General features: G+C 44.8%; 1 protein-coding gene across 4 annotated transcripts in view; it reads left to right on the forward strand.

Annotated features, from left to right (window-relative positions):
• The window catches only part of FANCC (FA complementation group C), a 119,766-nt gene that overhangs the window by 43,258 nt on the left and 53,085 nt on the right, over window positions 1-23,423 (forward strand). For all 4 annotated transcript variants that reach the window (XM_084784053.1, XM_084784054.1, XM_084784056.1 and 1 more), the window contains one exon: window positions 23,105-23,218. In XM_084784053.1, the coding sequence (XP_084640179.1) occupies window positions 23,105-23,218 (114 nt within the window). The remainder of the gene's footprint in view (window positions 1-23,104; window positions 23,219-23,423) is intronic.

Genomic DNA, 23,423 nt, shown 5'->3' on the forward strand with positions numbered 1-23,423 from the left:
CCTTAAGCTTCCCAACAGTGCCACCAGCCTGGACTAAGTGTTCAGATGCTTGAGACAATGGGGGCCATCCCACTCAAATCATCACAGTGTCTGAAGTAGTCACATTTGCAGAGGCTGGGTGGGGAGCTTTTTGATTATAGGGAGTTTTCACAGATGGAGTTCTGGGAGTCTGTCCTCTACCAGTGTGAACATGAATAGTGCCCAGCTCTTCACGTCAGAGCTGCCTGGGCAGCAAGTTCTTCTTGGGTTGGTTTTATTGTTGTTGTTTTTCTTTTTTTTTTAAGCCATAGTAGAATTTCTAAATGATAGCACTCCTGTTGGTAGCTGCTGGCTGTGGTGGTGGGTAGCCAGCTTTGTGGTGAGAGAACTTACATTGAGAAAAGAGGTTTGGTAGTCTGTAGGCCAGCTTGCTTAGGTCACGGAGGGGCTCTACAGCCACTTGAAAAATATATTGCCTCAAAGCTAAACTTTAAGCTAGACTCTTTACTAGGTTGTACTGGTCCTGAGTTTGTGATTCTATGATCCTAAGATGATGGGTGCCTTGTGGTCTCATCCGTGAGTCAAATGTTGGGAAGTGTAGGTGTTATTTTTTTTTTCCTGGATCATTGATAGTGAGTGAAAATACTACATCATGGCCCTGCACGCCATTAAGTGCTCTTACAGGCTGAGGTCTCTTTAGAGAAATCGAGCGAGAATTGCTGGTTCCTTATGTGGGATGCTGATAGGGGCTGAGGAAGGTCTTCCTCTCAGCCTTGTGCTTTTCACAGGTTCGCACTACTTGCTAGTGTTGTTCCAGCCTCTGGAGCAGCCCGAGCATTTCTCCCAACCGTGCTCAGAATAACGAAGACACCAGTGAACATGTTCTTTGTACTGAGTGTTACAGTAGGAGACAGTAAACAGTGCAGACTCTGTGCTGGAATCTAAGTTTCAGGTCATCCACTCCAGGAAATGCTTCCATTGTTTACAGCCTGTGAAGTGTTACTACAGCAAAAGCCAGTGAGAAACTGATTCCACAGAATGGCAGTACCATGCACATGCACACATTTGTCCAAGATGTGACCAAAAAGTCACAACAATGTATCCTTTGTGTTATAATACCTAAACCATTGAAAAGGTTGCACCTGATAGACTTCATATTACCATATCATCATATTTACAGTGTGCAGCTTAGGTCTTCTGGCCAACATACACACCCTGTAACTGGGCCTGTAGACAGATAGTGCAGCATTTCTGTCCTCCCCAGAGTTCCCCATTGCCCCTACGTTCAGTCACCTCCAGCTTTGGATGACTGCTATCTGCTTTCTTTCTCCACAGATTAACTTTTATTTTCTATAATTTCACATAAATAGAATTATACACTATACACACTTTTATGTATGGCTTCTTTCATTTAGCATGATGTTTATCCATGTTGCAACTTAAAAGATTATTTCTTATTGTTTAGAAATATTCCATTGAACTGATAAGCCAATTTGTTTATGCATTGACTTATTGATAGTTAATTGAATTTCTTGACTTTAATTTTTGTCTTTTATACATAAGTTGCTGTGAATGTTCATTGAAATTTATGTATAGTCATATGTTTTACTTAATCTGTGATAATTTCTCAGGACTAAAGTTTCTGTGCTGTGCAGTCCCATATGTTTAATATTGCAAGAAGCTGCCCAATGGTTTGCAGCTTCCCCAGCAATGTTTGGGGCCTCAGGTAGCTTTGTCTGCTCCCAGCACCTAGTGCTGTCAGTCTTCTGTTCTGTTAGTCATGTAATGCTCATAAGGCCTCCCAGTTTTCCTGATCACTTGGCATTGAATATCTTCTGTCTTTTGTGAGTGTGTTTTTAAAAATTTAATCCATTTTGATTAAAACCAGGCATGGTTTTCAGGTACTGCTGCTTTGCCAGGTCTGTGTTCAGAGTAAAGCCTGTGTAATTGTGGGTTTTCACCCCTTACTCCAGTTCCTGAATTCATACAAGCTCTAAGACTATGTTATTAGTGAATAACTTATTTACCATATATTCTATTCTATGTGTGCCACGTGGCTGGTTCCCTCTCCTCAGTTTCATAGTCTGTCTTCCTCAGAGTCCAGAGCAAATCTCTCTCTGCCTCTCTCCCAGAGTTCATCTTTCTCCTGAACCTCCCACCTCCTTTTTCCTGCCTCAGCTAGAGGCCATCAGCTTTTTGTTGACAGATAGATGATACAGTATGCAAGAGCTTCTCTCTACAAACCTGGTTAGTGGTCTGGCTTTTCCTTTTCTTAGTGATGTCTTATGAGCACCAGGCATGGTAGCTCACAATTCTGCCCACGTGTCAGGCCACCTTGCAGCCCAAACTGGAGTCTGGACTGTGATGGACAGTGTTGACAGGTCCCCACCTTGACCAGGACTGCTTAGTTTTGCATCTATTTAAACATAACTCAGGTCAGGACACAGAAGACAGACTTGCTAGAGACCGGGGGTGTCCGTATGGCCACCCATAATGAGTCTTTGTGTGTCTCACCATTGTGTGTTTAGTAGGCATACTGAGATGTGTGGTCAAGGCCCTGCTTGTTGGGGCTGCCGAGCAAGGCTTTGACACACACCCCAGCAGCGAACGTTTCTCCTGCACTTCCCTCCGCCTCAGTATTACCAGTCTATTTTTTGTTTTAGATTCTGCATCTCTCCAAGTTCTGCTTTGTCCTCATGTGTGATTTTCCTGGTTATAGTCATGCTTGTCTTTACGTACTCAGTCATACATGTTCAAAGTCCTTGATATCATTTCTGCCTTGTTCTTTTTGCTCGTGGTCCCTACTTTATGGCTAGGCATATGTGTTGCTGTCCACCACTAGAAGGCTGTTGTGACTGTTACTCCAGGAAGGGCCTCACTGTTTTCTTTTAGAGGGTTGGTATTATCTTGGAAGGCACTTAAGTTCTGTAGATTGGTGTGTGGGGCCTCTGCCACCTCCAAGGCCAACAGAGTAATAATCTTTTTGAGGTAAGAAGGAAGTTCAGTAGCTGGTGTTGATCCAACTTTGAAGAGTCAGGCACCATGTAGTTTATTTTAGGCACAGGTAAGCACAGTACAGCTTGGTGAGACATTTCCTGGTGGTAATTAACTCAATCCCATGCACACAATAAAGCTTAAGACATGATTGTTGTTCCCAGTTGTGCTTCTGACTTGGGGTCTCCAGACATAGTTGCATAATGGCGCTTAGCTAGGCAGCTGGGTTAGCAGGATCTCCATTTGGTGAGACGGTTTTCAGTGAAACAGCTCTCTTTATTGAGGGGCATAAAGGCTGTATAAACTTTGGGGAAGTGGGTAGGAGTCTTTTTTTTTTTTTCCGGAGTGAATGTGACTACCTCAAGGATGACAGAGATGTTGGTCACATGCGCGCACAAGGCTATGGGTACCACACACAGGGCAGGCAGGCCCAGAACATGGAGGAGGTGATCCTTTTTACTGCTGGTCTCAAGGTTGAGCTTTTTCGGGGTTTGGACCTGTCTCCCCACTCTTGCTCCAGGCTGGTTTCCCTGGTCCCACAGCTCACTTGCTCCACACGTGAGTGCATTGAAACTTTTTGTAAGTCCGTGTGACATCTTCCATAAAGGTGGGTTCTGTTGATTGACTACATGCACCAATCTTCTGTAAAGATAGGTTCTGTAGATTGACTGAGGAAAAACAAGCTCATGATGAGGGACTAGGGGATAATCTTGTGTGGCTGTTGGCCATACAGGTAGTGCAAAGGTTACCAAGCTATGAACCTCCCTCTCACCTTTCAGAAGTTTCCCTGCATATTTAACATTCCTGGTTCTCCTCATGCTTATCTGTGAGCACAGAACCTCTGTGTCCCTGCAGGTTGGGTTTGTCCTTTCCAGGCCGGTGTAGACATTCTCTAGGGATAATTTTCCCTCCTACTGGCATGCATTTCCCTCTCCTGCTCTACTTGGGGTAGCTCTGGACCATTTACATGCTCACTTCCTGGCCATTTTTCCTACCTGCCCTGGAGAGTTTCACTCTGGCCATACACAGACCATTAGCTGGAGAAGCCTCTGTCTACCACATTGGATCTAGGACTTTTTCCTCTGTCTAGCTGCTTGTGGCCTCAGGTTCCAGCTGTGGAGTTTTGGTCTGGATAACTTGTGAGTTCTGGCACTGTTTTCTGCTTCCTGGTTCTCAGGGTGCTTCCAGACAGAGTCCAATCAACATGAAATTCAGAGATCATAATCTGGTGCCACCTGCTGCTCAGGTGTTAAGCCCCTGCACTGTGATGTGTGTGTGTGTGTGTGTGTGTGTGCGCGCGCGCGTGCTCATGAGTCATTCTGTGAGTGGTTAGAACTGTACTGTGGGATGTGTGTGTGCTTACTAGTTATTCTGTGAGTGCTTAGAACTGCACGGTGGTGTATATGTGTGGGTGTGTGTGCGCGTGCGCATGTGTGTGCTCATGAGTCATTCAGTAAGTGGTTAGAACTGCACTGTGGGGTGTGTGTGTGTGTGTGTGCGCGCACGCGTGCTCATGAGTGACTGTGGACATGGTGGGAGTACGTATTCACTGTGCTATTGCTGTGGTCATTATAAAGGTAGAGTCCATGGTACAGGTTAGGGTTCAAAAGAAACTTTGCCATTTTAATGAGAACACTCCTTGCTCTTTTGGATTCAGGTATGTTTTGTAGTTTGTAAAAATAACAGTGTGAATCTGCTTTTGATGCCAAGAAGACATCATTAGTGACATGTTCTGTGCCTTGTTGGCTACTGCACTCTCCATCCAAGCTGAGTTTTTTCTTTTACTGTTGCCTGTTGGTTGACATATGTTAGTGTGCAGGATAGCAGCTTTTATTATATTTTATATGTATTTATGATGTGCATGCTTATATCTACCTATGTTGTCTGACTTTCTTAAAAATAGTTTTGCCACAAATTGGTTTTGTCATTAACAACATGTAGTCTAATTTTTTAATCTTTTAAAGAGTGTATGTAAGCTGCCATTTGAAGATCATAATTTCAGAATTCACCACGGTCCCATATTTGATAGTTGTAAAGATAGTGAAAGGCAACTCTTTGAGAAACAACACTGCGTTTCCTCAATATCTTTCTCTTAACCCCAGTGCTTAAAATGTATGTTAGAAACATCCTCCAGTGGACTACAAATCTGCTCCGTTAAGAAATGCAATAAATGTCACCGGGTGTGGTGGCGCACACTTTGAATTCCAGCACTCTGGAGGCAGAGGCAGGCAGATTGATGTTACTTCAAGGCCAGCCTGGTCTACAAAGTAAGTCCAGGACAGCCAAGACTACACAGAGAAACCTTGTCTTGGAAAAAAAAAAAAAAAAAGAAGAAATGCAACTAATAGTTTGGGCGTAGTGGCACATACCTTTATACCAGCACTTAAGAGACAGACACGATATCTATGAGTTCAAGGCTAGCTTGGTCTACATAGTGAGTTCGAGGCCTACAGGCCACAAGACTACCTGCTGAGACCCTATCTTGAAAAATAGAACAAACCAACACATGCACACATGTATGTACACATACACCACACTACAGATACACCTGTACACACACCCACACACCTGCACATTCTCTCTCTCTCTCTCTCACACACACACACACACACACACACACACACACACACACTATGGTACGTGTGCTGAAGCTCATGTAACCTGCAGTCCATTAGCTCTGACCTAGACTGTGATGTCTCATCTTCTCATGTGATGAGAATGTTTCTCGCCTCCATGGTTTGCTTTGCAAGCAGCATAGCTCGGGCATGTCTCCTGGGGCTCTGAGTACTTGAATTACAACCACAATTAGGAGGTGCCAGAAGGAAGCAGGTGCGTTAAAGATTTGTTTGGCAACAGTAACTTGTTGGGGGCAGAGAAAGGATGACTTTCAAGTTTTAAATAGAAATTTCATTTACAGAAATAGGGGCATTCACAACAGTTAGGCTGGCTTAATTTTGTTGTATTGTAATTTATACTCAGGCTTTTAAAATCAGGTTTTAGTTTTTAGATCAGTCTTAGGTTTGCAAAAATTTGAGTAAACAATACAGAGATTTTCTGTGTTCTTTTGTCTCACCTTACCCTAACACATACAGAGCCCCTGTTATGGTCAGATATACTCTGCAGAGTGGCATGTCAGTAACATTGACGAAGCAGCATTGTCATGCCATCATCCAGAGGCCATGGTTTACAAGGGAGATCACACTGGCTGTTCTGTAGGTTTGGAAAATGGCCAATATATATATATCATGATTGCCTGACAAATTTCTTGAGCTGCCCACTCATCCCTTCACTCCCAGGCCATGAGTTCGAATCACTTAGTGTGGCACCGTCTCAGATGTGCATCTATCAAAGCTCCTCTGGGGTTCCATGGTTCCATGGCTAGTGCTTCATATTGCCTATTGCCTGGGTATACATATTGTCTTATTGCCTGGATATACATATTGTCTATTGCCTCTCCTACTGAAGACGGTCATGGTTGCTTCCATGTTTGGCAGTTATAAATAAAATAGCTGTAAATGTCGGTTTGTAGGTGTTTATGTGGATACCATATATTCACACATTCTTTAGGTCAGTGTCAAGGAATGTGACAGCTAGATTTTGCAGTAAGGATATGGTTAGCAGTGTAAGGAACTTGCCACTCTCTCCCAAAGGCCCCATTCCATCTTTGTATCCCCACCCATAACAAATGAGTGCTCATGTCCATGACTGTGTGTCTTTAGTGTTCTAAGCAAGGCCTTTCTATCCTGCACCCAATCATAGCCCGATCTATACTTTCCTGATTATGATGGAGAACATCGTTCACCTTCTAACATCATGTGTTTATCTTCCAATGTGAAGTTCATTAAAATCTTTGGTATATTTTTAGCTTAGCTCTTTGCTTTCTTTCTGGTATGTGTGTTTGCAGGCATGTGTGTGTGTAGGTGCAAATGCACTTGTGTGTACATGTATGTTGAAGCCCAAGGTCAACATCTGAAGTCTTCCTTCATCACCCCCTCCTGTATTCATTGAGTCAAGGTCTCTCCGTTGAGCCCAGAATTTTCTGATGCATCTAGTCTAGATAGGCAGCTTCCTCTGGGAATCTGTCTCTTACTGTTGTGATTACAGATAATTTACCACATCCACCAGGCACACACACAGGTTCTAGGGATCTGGAGTCTGATAGGCACTGTATATTTTGAACTCTGTCCAGCCTCAATTGTTTTTATTGTTGAATTTAAGAATCCAGTGTACACTCTGGCTAACTGTGCATATATTATCTCTTCTGAAAATATTTTCTAGTTTGGACTATTCCCATTTTTTAAAATATCCTTTATATAGCAGAGAAATTTAACTTGAATTCCATTTTCTACCTCTTTCATGATAGTATCTAAAAGTTCTTAAACCGAGGTTAAAGGTTTTCCTTAGGTTCTCACTGAGGTGTTTTAGCTTCCTGTTTTTATTCAGGTCTGTTTCTCATTTACAGTTAATTTTTGTGAAGTACGTAGCTCTGGGTCTGGATGGCGTCTCGGTGGTGTGCATGTGCTTGGACAGGTTGCATCTCAGGGCTGTGCTTGTCTGTAGGATGCTGTTTTGGATTTGGATCTGTGTGATGAGAGTGCTGGCAGAGCTGTGGGCTCTCATATGAGTGTCCTGATAGTTAGACTTCCATGTGCCGTAGTTCAGTTCTGGGTTGTGATGGTATAGGGAAAGTTTGCTGTCATTTCATTTGTTGTCCATATTTGAGAAACTGAAATGCAGTGATGTGAGGTGAAGACTGAGATTACTCTACCTAGGACCGGGGGAATTAAGCAGAGTACCAGTGTGAAGGACTCACTCCTGCAACAAATAGCCACAGACTCAGTGGCCTAAATGACACAGCATCCTTGTTTTTTGTTTGTTTTGTTTTGTTTGTTTAAGACAGGGTTTCTCTGTGTAGCCCTTGGCTGTCCTGGAACTCTCTTTGTAGATCAGGCTGGCCTCAAACACTCAGAGATCCACCTGCTCTGCCTCCTGAGTGCTGGGATTAAGGGCATGTTAACTTGAAGTTCTAAAAGAATCTAAAGTGAGTTTCACTGAGGTAAAAGCTCTAGTCCTCAGAGCTCCATTCTGTCATTATCTGCCTCTCCTTCCCAACCGTTGGAGGCCACGTGGATCCCTTAGCTCGCTGCCCTGTCCTTGGCCTTCAAACCCATCAAATGCTCAAGCTGCTTTAACAGCTTTTTGCCTGTTGATATTCAGGCAGGATATTCAGAACCTGCTTCCTATTATAAAGATTCACAGATAGAAATTGCATCTGAGACTTGAAGTTCTTGTACTAAACAAAATGGAATATTATATATGGTGGAAGGAAAGAACCAGCTCCTGAAAGCTAACTTCTAATCTCTGCATGTGTACCTTGACAATTGTGCACACACAAACACACATTCATACAAATATTGCAAAATGCACATTTATGCACACACACACACACACAAGTAAATAACAATTAAATAAATAAATAAATAAGTATATATATACCACATTCCTAAAACTGTTGTGGATTTTATCTGCATTGAAATTTATGCTGAATCCAGTACATGGATGAGATGTCTAAAACCTGGGAAGTCACCCAGTTCTTTAACAACTGAGGAATGTGATATTTAGGAGGCTGGTGTGCACATCAGTGTGTCCTCTGTGTATTGAAGTGTGCGCCACAGGGCCCTAAACATCATTTGCAGATTTTAAGCAGACGGTACACTTCATATAGGGCTTGAGACCTTTGGCTCTGGTGATGACACTGACAGTCACAGCAAGGGCAGCATCAGAAAGTGACAGGCCTTTTGGGGCTAACACAACTCTGAGCTGTTTCCCCGAGTCAGGGTCTTGTGGTTGGGGATATTTATGGCCTTTGAAGGTACGTTTAGAAGAGAAGGGCTCTCATTCCCTTCTTACCCGCAGCACACAATCCTTGACAAGAGGTACCTGGTGCTGTGTTGGTTCCTTCTGTTCTCTGTGAGCCCTGTGATTTGTGGGGAGCTGGGCTAGTTGATAGGCACCCTGTGGCCATGGGTGTGGGTGCAGCTGGGACAAGATAGAGGTGCTAATGTAATGAGCATTTGGGTTTGTCTTTGCTTTATGAAGTGAAGAATTGCTTTGGTTTAGGACTTAGAACCTACCATGTGCAGCTTGTTGATTGTGTCTGATGCAGGGATTTGACACTGCGTCTTCAGGTTGTAAGTCAGCATGTTCTGATGAGGAGGTGTTCGGTGCTCCCTCCCTGTGCTTGCCTTAAGACATCAGGGCTGACGCTCCTCTGAAAATGTGTTTGGAAGACCTTAGAGCCTCCTGCCTGGCTCTCTGGGTGTGGTCCTGCAGTATTCTGTCTGAGGTGCTGGGGAAGTTAGCACTCACAGACACTCACAGGTCTGGTCAGCTTGACTGTGTCCTCCTGTGGAGATCCAGGGCTCTACACAGTTAGAGCCTGATTCACAGGAAAGGCACTGGCCATACATAGAGAGGCATGGCTGGGGAGGAGACAGGATTTTCTTGAAGTTGAAGTGCTGGATATTTTATGTGAGTTGAGACTCCTGTTCTTGAAATCACGTATGTTCCTGGACAGGGTCTGTAAAGAACACATTGGCTTGTGCTAACTATGTTTTGTTATGAGCAGGGGAGTCACCCTGTCTCTGGTGATGTTTACAGCACGTGTTTGCTCTAGGTGGGAGTGTTCCCCCTATGCTTTGTACTGTGGCCAAGGGCTTCATATATTAGTCACTAGATAATGCACATTGCAGACACAGAGGTCTTTGGGACCCTGAGACTGAAGACAAATACAAAAATTGCTCTATTTGTCCTCTACCTGCTACTGTGGCTCCCAGATCAACTCCTGTCAGCACCCTGAGGCTTTTACACAAGTGTGCCTGTAGAAGGTAGTGGGAGATAGCTCACAGTGAGGTGCTGTCAGTGGCTATCCACGCTCTCTCCTTCATACCTGTGCACACACTCTTTATGTTAACCATGACCCTGACTTGGAGGCAGAGGGATGGGAGCCAAGCTAGAGTCTGTGCCCATGTCTAGATGAGAGAAAATAGTTCCTGTGCTCAGGTGAAAGCAGTGGTGCAAGAGAGATGATCATACCACAGCTGACAGGAATTGCAAAAGCTTGGCAATTGAGACAGTGGGAAGCTATGAAAGAGTAAACCAAAATGTCTAAAATTTTGTCTTGAACATCTATGGGATTGTGGAAGCAGTTAGTTGAATAACAAAGATGCGAAAGAGATTTAGGCAGTTTTGCAGGCATGTTGTTTGAGCTACCCTTTACACAGGCATCAGTGTCTTATAAGTGGTTACAAATGCACTGGGGGTGTGAGAAGAAGTAGGGCTGGAAGGATTGCCTTCATGGTATGGCTTGGAGTTTAAATATCTTAAAAGGCTCAAGTGTTTAAGGCTTGGTGTCCCCAACTGATGACACTGTTGGGAGGTGGTGGAACCTAAGGCAGTGTGGCCTTGTGGAAGGACGTTCACATCATTGGAGGCATGTTCTTGAAGGAAACACAGATCATGGCTTCTCCCCACCCCTCCCTTATTTTCTGGATACCTAAAATGAGCAACTGCCTCTGTCATATCCTCCTACCACATCATGTAGCCCAAAGGAACAGAAGCACCGAGTGGCCAGGGGCTGAAACTGAACACAAAGAAACCCTCTTTTTCCTCCTCCTAGTGCTCATTCTCTTCTTAGTCCTCCTCCTCCTCTTAGTCTTCCTCTTGCTGATCTTCTCTTCCTAGTCTCCTTCCTCCTCTTGGTCCTTTCCCTCTTCCTGATTCTCTTACTCTTCCTGGTCCTCTTCCTCTTTCTGTTTCTCCTCTTTCTAGTTCCCTTCTTCCTCCTCTTCCTCCTCCCTGTTCCTCATCTTCCTAGTCCCCTTCTTCCTTCTAGTCCTCCTCCTATCTCTGGTCCTCTTCCTCTTCCTGGTCACTCTCTTCTTCCTGGTCACTCTCCTATTCCTAGTCTTCTTCTACCTCCTGGTCCTCCTCCTCTTTCTTCCTGGTCTTCCTCCTCTTCCTGGTCCTTCTCCTCCTCCTGGTCTTCCTCCTCTTCCTGGTCCTTCTCCTCCTAGTCCTCCTCCTCTTTCTTCCTGGTCCTTCTCCTCTTCCTGGTCCTCTCCTCGTTCTGATCCTCCACCTCTTCTTGATCCTCCTCCTCTTCCTGATTCTCCTCCTCCTCTGTTCCTCCTGCTAGTCTTCTTCCTTGTCCTTCTTCTCATGTTTGTACCTTGTATGGTGTGTATATTCTTATCAAGGCTGGATGCTGACTTAGTCTTCCTCTTGAGACAGGGTCTTAATCTGACCAGGAGCTCAGTAATAGGGACACTCCTGGCTGGTGAGTCTCCCAGCACTGGGTCTACAAGCACACCCTGCCACACCTAGCTTCTTACATGGGTGCCCAACCCACTCTCAGGCCCTCATGCTTGTACAGCAAGCACGTCACTAACAGAACCCTCTCTTCAGTTTCAGATACTTAGGTCAGACATTTTATCACAGAAACAGAAAGTGAAAACATTCCCATGTAGAAATCAGTGGCTTTGGATAGGGCTGGGCTTTTAGGGTTTGACCCCAGAGTGTCACAGAAGGGAGACACACTCTGCGCTGCTGATAATGTGAGGTAGAAAGGTAAAGGAGAGCTGTGGACCTGACTGATACCCCTGTCCTCCGACTCAAGATTGGAGTCAGACTTGATGACAAAAGCTCTTGGTGTAAGAACAGCACCTGCAGAGCTAGGTAAGTCTTCTTAGATTGCTGGGCTTGAGCTCTGTTGTGTAAGAGCCAGGCTGAGGAGGAAGCTGAGGAAAAGTGAGCCGTACCCAGCTAGAGCAGGAGGGTCTTCAGGCACACTGTATCATGTCTGTGTGAGGGCTCTTGGTATGAGAGCATGGGTCCAGCTGTTTGTAGCTGGAATTCTGACTAGAGGCTGGGAAAGATGGAGGCAGACTGGGCAGCCAGGTGAGAAAACAGAGCAACTTTCTGAGGAAGGTAAGCTCAATGGAGAGCAAAGAAATGGGCAGGAGTCAGGAGGGAGATGTGTGCCCTAAGCATGTGCCCCTTTGAAGCTAATGTTTGTGAAACCTTACAAGTAACCTAGTGCCACATGACACGAGACCAGGAGGTAGCAGGATGCTGGGGGTGTTTGCATTTCTGGGCTTTGTCTTGGGTTCCTCTGGCATGTGACCTGCTCAGGGTGCATTTCCTTAGTAAAATGCTAGCTTTGAGGTCTGTCTTTCTGTGCACATTATTCTGAACAGGTTTTGGTTCCATGGTTGTATCCGTTTGTATTATTGCATCCAAGGCAATTTTCTTGTGCTTTCTGATTTTGGCTTTTGAAAAACCAACTTTTATTCCCTCCTGGAACTGAGTGAGCAAGCAAGAAGTTCTGTAAGCAAAAGTAGAAACTGCAAACCTTGTTATGTTTGGAGCTGTGTTCTGTCAGCACCTGCTCTTGGTGTGCTGTGTAAACAGTGGCTATGGGAGGTAGTACAAGGTGACAGCCTCTGCCTTGCTCACTGGCCTAACTGAGTCAAGTCTCCAGATTCCTGAGTGTTTACTTCACATGAAAGAATGCCTAAAAATACCAGGTCAGTCTGGTTTTTACTGTAGATCATTTTATTTAAGCTGCAGTGGGACATATAAATTTAAAAAGAGGGGGGGAATTGAAGTCAAGATCTTGAAGGAAAAGTCACAGACTCTGTCTGCAGTAATTAGTTTTGGCCAGGGATGCCAAACTGCAAAGAGTGACTGGAAAAATTCATTCCACCCTTTAAGTTGGCATGCTTAGGATTTGAATAAACCAGAAGAAAATTCCATGCCAAAGTCAAGAATGCATTCTCCTTTGAACCACTTAATGTGTCATTTTTATTTGTCATACACTTTAAAAACTTATAGGAGCACATGATGTCACTCTGGTCATTCTGTCTTTTTGTTGTTGTTTTCTTTTTCAAAGCAGGGTTTCTCTGTGTAGCCCTAGCTGTCCTGGAACTTGATCTGTAGACCAGGCAGGCTTCAAACTCAGGAGATTTGCCTGCCTCTGTCTTCCAGTACTAGGATTAAAGGTCTATGCCACCATTAGCTGGCTTTATTTGTTTGTGTGGAGGCAAAGTCTCATGTGTTCCAGGCTGGACTTGAACTCACTGTGTAGAGTAGGATGGCCTTGAATTTCTCATCTTACTGGGATTATAGGCATACATCATTCCACCTAGTTTTGAGCAGTGCTGGGAATACAACCATGCTGGCCTCACACATGGTAGGCAAATGCTCTGCCCACCGAGCCATATCATTGTCTCAGTTTTTGATTTTGGAGGTGCGGTAAGATGAAAACAGCACCTGGATGCATTAGGCTCCAGAGGCGAGAAAAGAGCAAGCCTATGAAGCAGTCTTAGAGAAGAGGGGAATGGATAGAGAGTCCGAGAGAATAGGCAGCTGTTAGAACATAGGGAGGAAACGAAGAGGTGAGTTGTACAGAAACAGACTCAGATGATCGCTATGCAAGGCTCCCATGTGCTAATAACCATGCTAGGGACAGGAGAACATTGATGCTAAAGACTTAAAGTCATGGACAGAGCTGGAGGAGTCCCATGAACTACTTACATGGTTTCTTTCCACTCTCCTGATAGCTGTAATGTTCTCTATTTCAAAGAGAAGGAAACTGGCTCGGTAGTGGTAGTGTGCGCCTTTAATTGCAGAACTCAGGAGGCAAAGGCAGGTGCACCTCTTAGTTCAAAGGCATCCTGGTAAACAGAATGAGTCCCAGGATAACCAGGGCTACACAGAGAAACCCTAGACTCTTCTGTCTCGAAGCACCCTAACTCAACTAGGCTAGTTCTGGCCCCAAATCAGGATCTGGGCTGGGGACTGTATTGATCGTCATGGTAATAGCACTCAAATGATTTGGACTGTTGTCTATAGATCACACCATGAGAAAACCTGACTTAGGTGAATCCATTTTCATCTTGAGTTTCTTTATACATTTCATATTTGACATGATTTTCTCATCGTTGGGTTAGAGTATGCAGTAACAAGCCTTTGGGATGATGCAGGAGGTGGAGAGGGCGAAGACAAAGAGTATAGGAGGAAGGCTTACCTGGCTGTCAGGTCATACCCCGTCCCCACCCACACTGAGGCTTAAGTTACAGCAGTTACCGATGATCAGGATGTGCCGTGAGCCACAAACCCTGCTGGCCTTTTACATGCATGGACCCCACTTCATTTTGCAACAGGGCTATGAAGTAATTTTACCATGCACATTTTATGGAAGTGGAAAGCAGGCAGGGATGACACGGTTTTAAATATTATCTTAGGTTAGTAGCTAGGACTTGCTGTGTTGAACACTCCATGATTCTCCACTTTTTTTCTTAATTGCTTACTTAAACAATAGTAATATATTACTACAGTCTCAAAAGAGTTAACAGATGTATCCGCCTACCCAACCCCATGCATTTCCCCAGAACTGATCTCTGATTTCAGTGGCCTACAGATCTTCCTAGTCTTTTTAACTAGGTTTGTTTGGTTTTGTTTTCATATAACTGAAGTTATACTGATGTATGTTCTGCAACTTAGCTCTTGCAGACTACTGTGACCCTGCAGTCATCTCCTTTCTATTGCTCTACTTACCTTCATCCCAGGGGTTAGGGTATTCAGGGCTGTCTGTGTCTGTGGTGGAGAGCTTACTTACTAACTATGAGGCTGTAGGTTCCATCCTCAGCACCACTTAAAAAAGGGGATGGGTGGGAAGGAGAGGGAAGTAAGAGAGAAGGGAGGAGCAGCTGCAGCTACAACACAAAATCATTTCTTACTTTTAAAATAGATCATAGTTATGTTAAAGACTTGTTAATGTCTGTGGATGCTTTTCATTGTTTTATGCAGTTGAGCTGTACTGGCAGTTAGAAGGAAGGAATCCCCAGGACTCCCTCAACCACAAAGAATTATCTGGTCCCAAGTAGTGACTGTGCTGCGAATGGGGAAGTTAGGCTTGTTTAAAGCGGCTCACCTGCATGGTACTTTAGCAATGTGTGATGTCTCAACAGACCCTCACTTAAAGGTGTGCGGAGCAGGAAGTTGGCTCAGTTTCTAGGGCTCCCGGCTGCCCCCTGCTTCCTGATCTGAATTGTTGAAGACAGTCCATGTGCCTTGGTGTAGGAGGCACAGTTCTTGGTGACGCTCAGGAAAGCATGGCCCGGCTCATAGTGTCAGTGCGTCCCTTTTCCTCTTCCATTTATGACAGAGGGTGTTGTGGATTCTAGAAATTAGAAATCAGTTGGCTTAGATCCTGGATTGAAACAAAACAAACTCTGTAATTTCAGGTTTACTAAACTCCTGTGGGCTCCAGGTGGAGGCAGGACACTAACTCCTGTTTTACCACAGAGGCATTGTTTAGGTGCACACACTCAGACTGCAGCAAATTCACTCTTTGTTAAGAATGTGTCCTCTCACTGAGGGGCAAGAACTGCACACTTGAGCCTGGAGGGTGACATTTCCCATTCACACCACACCATGTCATAGTTGCACCTTTAAGTTGGGTTGGTTTCTTTTTGGTTTGGACCATAAGTTATTCTGGTTTCAAATGTGCTCATTGTCCGTTAAAATGCCTTTCTTTTTTTTTTTTTTTTTAAGGTAACAAGAGTATTTTTTTTATTAATTTATTCAGATCACAACTCAGTTGTTATCCCATCCCTTGTATCCTCCTGTTCCTCCGTCCCTCCTGCTTTCACCCCATTCCCCTCCCCTAGGCCTATGACCGAGGGGGACCTCTTCCCCCTCTATATGGTCATAGGCTATCAAGTCTCATCTTGGTAGCCTGCTTATTCTTTCTTTGAGTGCCCTCAGGTCTGTGGAGAATGTCCTGACCATTGGGTAGATCAGAGTAGGGGTTTGATGTTTACTACTTGTATTGTCTTTGGTTAGTGCAGTAGTTTGAGCAGACCGCCCTGGGCCCCAATCATTTTTTCTTTTGGTTTTTCGAGACAGGGTTTCTCTGTGTAATAGCTCTGGCTGTCCTGGACTTGCTTTGTAGACCAGGCTGGCCTCGAACTCACAGTGATCCACCTGCCTCTGCCTCTGCCTCTTGAGTGCTGAGATTAAAGGTGTGTGCCACCACACCCGACCTGCCTTTTAATTCTTAATCCAGAAGCAACAACACTGAAAACCTTTCAATGAAACAAGCTTCTCATATCTTTTCAAGCTATTTGACTGCTCGTTCTCTTCTACTAGTTTGTGTCGCCATGCTCATAGTGTAGAAACAGATCATTTCATTATTTCAGACACCTGGGGAAGAGTGATGAAGACTCTTCCTTGGGAATTGTAGTGTTATGAGGCTGAGATGGATGGAGGTAGAGTAATCATAACACAGGCAGTGACTGCACCTGTGTGTGCGTCTTGTATGTAAACTGAGTCAAGGGAGTTTTCATGTTCTCTCAGTGTGTGCCGTGCCATGCTTCTTGCTTTGTTTTTGTATAGTTTTAGGAAAGTTGTGATGCTCTGCTACTGATGACTTCAGTTTACACCCAGACAATACACATCTCAGTGGCATGGAATTCTTGCCAAAACCTGTTATGTGTCCCCATTTAAGCAAACCTGTGATACACATTTAAAAACTATTTTTAAGGGCTGGAGAGATGGCTCAGAGGTTAAGAGCACTGCCTGCTCTTCCAGAGGTCCTGAGTTCAATTCCCAGCAACCACATGGTGGCTCACAAACCATCTATTATGAGATCTGGTGTTCTCTTCTGGCATACAGGTGTACGTGCATTCAAAACACTGTGTACTTAATAAATAAATAAATAAATAAATAAATAAATAAATAAATAATCTTTAAAAAATATTTTTAAGATTTATTTCCATGTATATGAGTGTTTTGCCTGAATCTCTGCCTGTGAGACAGTTGCGTGCCTGGTGCCCTCCTGTCAGAAGATGGCATGGATCCGCTGGAACTGGAATAGGAAAGGGTTGTGAGTTGTTGTCTAAGTGCTGGGACCCGGTCCTGGGCCTTCTGGAAGAGCAGTCATCTCTAGCTCCTGCAGCGCACCTCCTTGCTGCGTGCTGCAGTGTATGCTGCTGCATTTTACTTGAGGGGAGACAGCAGTTCTGTGCTTTCTCCTCTTAAATAAGTTTAGGTGAAGCTTATACATACACTTGGATCATCTGTGTAAACTTGGGGGTGGGAGGGGGCATGGTAATTGTCAAGAACAGAAGCCAAATTTTCAGCCCGATGTCCCGTTTCGAAAACTAGGAATCATTTACAGGTGATTTAATTAATTTAGGAATGTCAGTGATAGCAAAATAAGAATTCTGGTATAATGCCATATATGTAATTTAGACAAAAATACAAAAGAAGAAGTGGCTAGTTCAGCTTTGGGCACAGGCACGTTATCTGTTTAGTGTTCCGACAGCTCCACCTCTGGGACCCACTCTAGACTAACAGCAGGCTGGATACTTCCAGAGGGGCTCAAGAGAGGGGAAGGAAAACATATTTTAGTGTACCTGAGTGTTACATTGGGGAAGACAAAATAATTCAATTGCATGAACCTATGAGAATTAGTTTCAAAATGTGAAGATCAGTTCTTAACTGACTTAAATTCAACTGCGATTACTTTGGAATTTTCTATGACTCTGTCTAAGCTGCTGCTGCTGCTGCTTGTCCTGTTCCATCTGGGTAGCCTAAGACTCTGGATAGCCCTAAGCTACCATGATGTAAAATAACTCTGTGGGACAGAGTCCATAGCAGTAAGAGACTCCGGCCAAGGTTACCAAATTGAGTCAGTCTCTTTGAAGTAAAAGTACATGCCAGTGCCATATATTTTAGTTTTGTGGTATTTTATGACCTGAAAAGAGAGCAAGTTGTGAAAACAGAATTTCTCTTGTTCTTCTGTAAAGAGGTCAGAAGGGAGCCTGTAAAAGTTATGAAAGAGCCCTCCTTTCTGTTGACTTTGACTCAAGTGTCCCTGTGTTTGGTTGGCTTGCAGTTGCTCTGGGGAAGGTAAGAGACGGTAAGACAGCTCCTCCTTCCCTGAGTCTGTGGGTACCAAGTGGACTGGAGTGGTTAAAACAGCCTTGTCAGCCCCTCCACAGAAGGCAAAAAGGCCCCATGGAGACTCCAGGAGGACAAGGATCTTAACCAGTTGAAACTGGAACAGAAATCTCAGAGAAAGATGGGTTTTGAAAGATAAGGATAAGTTTTGGCAGCTAGAGATAGGCAGGAATTGTTGGGTTCCTTGGGAGAGAAAAAAATGCCAGGGTCAGATGAGTAGGTTAGAAAGTTAAGTTTGGCCAGGTGTGGGGGGTGGGGCCTGTGCTTAAGAACCGTGGGAGCAGCAGCCGTGGTGCCTGGGCTTTATGACTTACTCTGTGCTGGCTCCATTTCCTGCTCAGTTGTGTTTCCTTGTGTTATCCAGGCCCACACCGCTCATGTACACCTCCTGCTTCCCCAGCTGCCGGGGCCAACTCAGAGGCTGTTGTTGTGACATGCTCAGACAACTGCGTTAACTATCCTTCTGCTCTTTCCTCAGAGCCTCTTACAGCACTTATGTTCCTGCCTCTGCTGTCCATCACACTCGGTGTGTGTGTGTGTGTGTGTGTGTGTCTGTGTGTCTGTGTGTGTGTGTGTGTCTGTGTGTGTGTCTGTGTGTGTCTGTGTGTGTTCTCATCCTACCAGTTTCAGGAACCAGAGCGTTAGTTGTAGCACCCCTGGGCGCTTGCCTTCTTAGAGTAAGCATTTCCAGTGTTCTTTTAGTAGCAGAATGTTTTCATTCTTAAAATAACTTTTTGTGTAGGGCTGGTGTGCTGGCTCAGTGGTTCAGACCATCTGCAGAAAACGCAGGGTCAGTTCCCAGCACCCACATGGCAACTCGCAACCCTCTCCACAGCTCAGATTCCAGAGGATTTCATGCCCTCTTCTGGCCTCCAAGGGCACTACACATACATTGCTCATGAACATATATGCAGGCAACCACTCACACACATAAACATAAGACATATATTTTCAAAAGTCATTGTATATGGGCCAGTGAGGTATGTCAGCATGCAAAGACTCTTGCTGCCAAGCTTGGTAACCTGAGTTTCCTGGAGACCCACTTGGTTGACAGAAAGAACTGATTCTGGAAGCTGTCCTCTGACCTCTACAGACATGCTGCGGCAGGTATACACACACATTTCAAGTGTTGCAGTCATGTTAATTTCTGTCCTTCGCTTCTGAAGGGCTTTAGAAGGAGCCGGGCTGGTATATGTGCACTGTCTTACTGTCAGTACAGGCCTATTTGTCCATATTCTGCTTGCAGACACTGGCTTGTGTTCTTTGTCAGTTCCTTGTTTTAGAGGGTTCACGCAGGTGGAGTCAGAAGCTATTCCAAGACCTGATCACATGGCCTCCAACAGCTGTCATTTCAGCACTCAGGGAGGCGGGTCTCTGTGAGTTTGAGGCCAGCCTGGTCTACAAAGCGAGTCCAGGACAGCCAAGGCAAGAAACAACAACCTAAAAAAAGCCTCAAAAAAACAACAACCAACCAACCAACCAGCCAGCTTGCTTCTCTTAGTGCAGGCCAGTGCCTTCTTACATGGTTCTGTGTTCCAAGCTCTTGCCACTAGGTGGCAGTGAAACAGATAACCTGACCAATGTGAAACAATTTTTTATTTTACTGTTTTTTTGGTGCTGAGAACTGACAAGTTCTCTCTAGTCTCTTGTCTGACACTGAGATACATCCTCAACCCAGCGTATTTAGTATTTCAGTTTAAGTATTACTTTCAATTTTATATATTTGAGTGTCTTGTCTGAATGTTAAGACTAGGCAGCACATGCATGCCTGGTACTGCAGAGGCCAGAGAAGGCATTGAATCTCCTGGGACTAGAGTTACAAATGGTTGTCAGACACCATGTGGATTCTGAGACTTGAGCCTGGGCCTTCTTGAAGAGCAGCCAGTGCTCTTAACTGCTGAGCCCTCTCCCCAGCCCCTGAAGTCCACTTTTAAATGAGAGATTTTAGGACTAGTGCTTGTTTGTCTTGACTCAGTGTGCTGCTTTTGTGAGCCCTGCCTGTCTTGTCTGGGGCTGGACCTTTGTGCTCCTCCATAGCAGCTCACATTAGGGAATCATAGACAAATAGGCAGCAGTTAAACCATGCAACTTTGTTTTGCAAAATATCTTTGTGATTAAAAGATATAGTAGAGATGGCTCAGTGTAAATGTATTCGCCATGCAGGTTTGACAAGCAAAGTTCAATCCAACATGTTAGTTAGCTCATTTATAGAACTTCCTTCCCCCACTAGCCCATGTTCAGAACTCAAGAGACTGTCTCTCCCCTCAGGCCTGTACCTCGTGCTATCTGTGACACACACACCCCCCTCTCTCTCCCTTCCTCCATTCCTCCCCCCTCCTCTCCTCTCCCTTCCTCTCGCCCCTTCCTCCCTCTCCTCTCTCCCTCCCTCTCCTCTTCTCTTCTTCTCTTCTCTTCTCTTCTCTTCTTCTCTTCTCTTCTCCTCTCCTCTCCTCTCCTCTCCTCTTCTCTTCTCTTCTCTTCTCTTCTCTTCTCTTCTCTTCTCTCTCTCTCTCTCTCTCTCTCTCTCTCTCTCTCTCTCTCTCTCTCTGTCTTCTAGTAAAGCGCTTATTTGGACCTGAAGGCTTGCTCCCCCTTTTAGAGAGGTGGGGCCAGGCCTCTTGACCCTGGGAGACATTTGGACTTCATAGTAGAGTGCCTGGGAGGGTTAAGGGCTTACACTAAGACTAGCAGTTTTGTGCAGAGTGGCTGAGGGTAGCTCCTTACGAGATTTGCCAAGGGAGTGGGATCCAGCCTTGTGCAGCACCTGACTTGTGTCTCAGTGTCCTTACCTGTAAGGAAGGTTCAATAAGAATATTTCCATGCTGTGAGGATTGGAATAGGGTCTGTGAAGCGGGTGCAGCAGCTCCTGTTTCCATACTGGAATCAAAGACAGATTCTTCAATGCTGCCCTCCCTCTCTCTGGGCTTTAACATACTAAACCCAGAAGTGCTGATGTCCAGTCCAGACCAAGCCTGTTTGACCGGGTTGCACCTGGGACACCTCCATATGGCTTTGATACATGGCCAAGCCTTTTCTGTCTACAGTACTTTCATGGCAGCCATGTGGGGGGTCAGCCTCAGAGTTCCTTGCTTTTTTGCTGAGGCCCTCAGGTGTTCCTTTTTGGTGTGAGCAACTCTGAAGGAAGAAGGTGCAGTGGGCCTGCTGCTCCATGCTGCCTCTATAACACTGCTTGCTCTCTCCCCAGCGTACTTGACAGTTGAAAACCACCTGGAGATAGCTGTCTTGGGCTATGGTCAGCTTATTTACTTTCTGCTCTTAGCACAGATTTGAACAGAAAGGAAAACAGCAGTAACAAACAAGTGGCTCCAAGTAGTCCTTTTAGTAAGGAGCCTTTGCAGTACAGGCTCTAAAAGCTACTTTTACCACATCTAAGTTCCTGGCTTTTTTCCTCTGATGTGTTTATTTCTGTCAACAATGCTGGCCATGACTCTGGGTTCTGTTGTGGTTTAAGAGGCTGAGGTAACTTCTGGCCATGGGGTTTCTGAAGCAGCTCTATAAGTTGTCTAAGTGGAGGCCCTGGGCTTGGTGTCCAAGCTCAGATTTCCAGCTGTGGTATTCTAATGTTGCCTGGAGCTCTGTGCTTAGAGCCCTGGAGCAAGTATTGCCCACTCTGAGAAAAAGCCTTCTTTGCTCTAAAGAGCATGCTAGATTCACCCAGAGTTTCCCATTTGGGAAAGAAGGCTGTGGGAAGGGTGTGTCACATAGCCTGTCTCTGTTTTCTAATATGTCACTAAATCTCACAGTTGATGAAATCTGTTATAAATGCCATAAAGACATAGGCACCCATCAGGTGAGCTGTGGCGTCTGTGCCTAGCATGGAACTTAACCCAGGACTGGGTGCCTTGTCTTGTGTCCTGCCATCAGCTGTCATGGCTGCCTGTCTTGTCTTGTGTCCTGCCATCAGCTGTCATGGTTGCCTGTCTTGTCTTGTGTCCTGCCATCACCTGCATGGCTGCCTATCTTTACACATATATGGAGCTTATCTCACCTCATCTCTGCTGTCAGAAATTATTTATAGCACAAAAATAAAATGGGCTTTTTTTAGTGTAATCTCTAGTGTCAGACTTGGATTAATTTTCCTCCTTGTATGCCAGGTACATCAAAAGTACTTGATAGAGACTGAATAGCAAGGCCTGGTGTCTGTTCACTTGTTCAGATAGCAAAGTCCTGGGAGTCTCAGTGTAGGGTGAGCTGCGGCTCATTCTTTGAACTCCAAGAGCTTTAAGACTTTGTGGGCCAAAAGCCTTCACTCATTGAGTTGATGGCTTCCTCGTGAGGACTGTTGTTTACTGTGTGTTCTTAGGTACTTACGGTTTCCTTAGGAATGCCCCAGCCTACCTTTTGTGTCCTTTGTGTGTGTCATCTGGGAGGTTGTCCAGGGTTTCTGCAGTGGTCCTTCGCCACTCCCCAGCAGTCTCCATGTTTGTGCTTACGTCGTTTTCTGAAAGGGCAAAGTTCTATTTTTACTTAGAAACTAGCCTTTTTTTTTTTTTAAACCTTGCACATCATCTCTTGGTTTTTAGTTAGCAGGTATATTTCTTAGTTAGACACTTGAAAAGAACTTATGTTTTCTTATTATCTAACTTTACATTGACTTCTTTTTTATTAAACTCATGATTTCAATCAATAGTATGAGATAATTTAGTTTTTTTGAACAATCATTTCCAGGCAGTGTTGTTTTTAATGCAACTCTTCCCTTCCCTGCTGATTATCGTGTCAGAGTTCTTACATCTAGTCTGTAATAAAGAGCCTTTGCTGAGGCTGCAGCTTAGTGGTAAGCATGAAGGCCCGGCATGTGTGACTCCAGCAGGACAAGGATGTTTTGCAGCGTTTAGAGACAGTGGTGGCCAGGCCTTGCATGTGCTCAGTGCCTGGCTCTGCTCAGTTTGCTTGTTGTACAGTAACATTTGTCTAAAGTTCCTTTAATGCGCTCATATTAGTGCTGGCATTTCTGCTTGATGCCTTGAGCAGAAGCAAAATGACTGGTTTATAAGAGGCATGGTCCTCACAGGTGACCCAGGCTGCAGGCGCTGCCGTCCACTGGGGAGAGGCTGACTTCTCTCTTCATGTTGTTTTCCAGGGCTTGTTATCTCATGTCCTTTCCGTGTTCAGATTCGACACGAAAGAAGTTGGTCTTTTTACCAAAAGTCTTGGCTATGAGCCTGTTGATTACTATCCTAGCTTGCTTAAAAATGTGAGTATCTAAGTTTCTTAGTACTGGAATTATCACCAGTTGTGTGAAGGGTGAATGGGATGGTCCCCTCCTCCAGGGAGTCCTTCAACTAGTGTTTCTGACCTGGGGTAGACTTGTGACCACGTAAGGAAGATCTGAGGCACCCTTGGACTCTCACAACACATCTCACTCATTCCGAGATTTCTGAGAAGAGCCCTCTTACCTC

Source organism: Acomys minous (genome assembly GCF_964271855.1).
Source record: "Acomys minous genome assembly, chromosome: 5".
NCBI lineage: Eukaryota > Metazoa > Chordata > Mammalia > Rodentia > Muridae > Acomys > Acomys minous.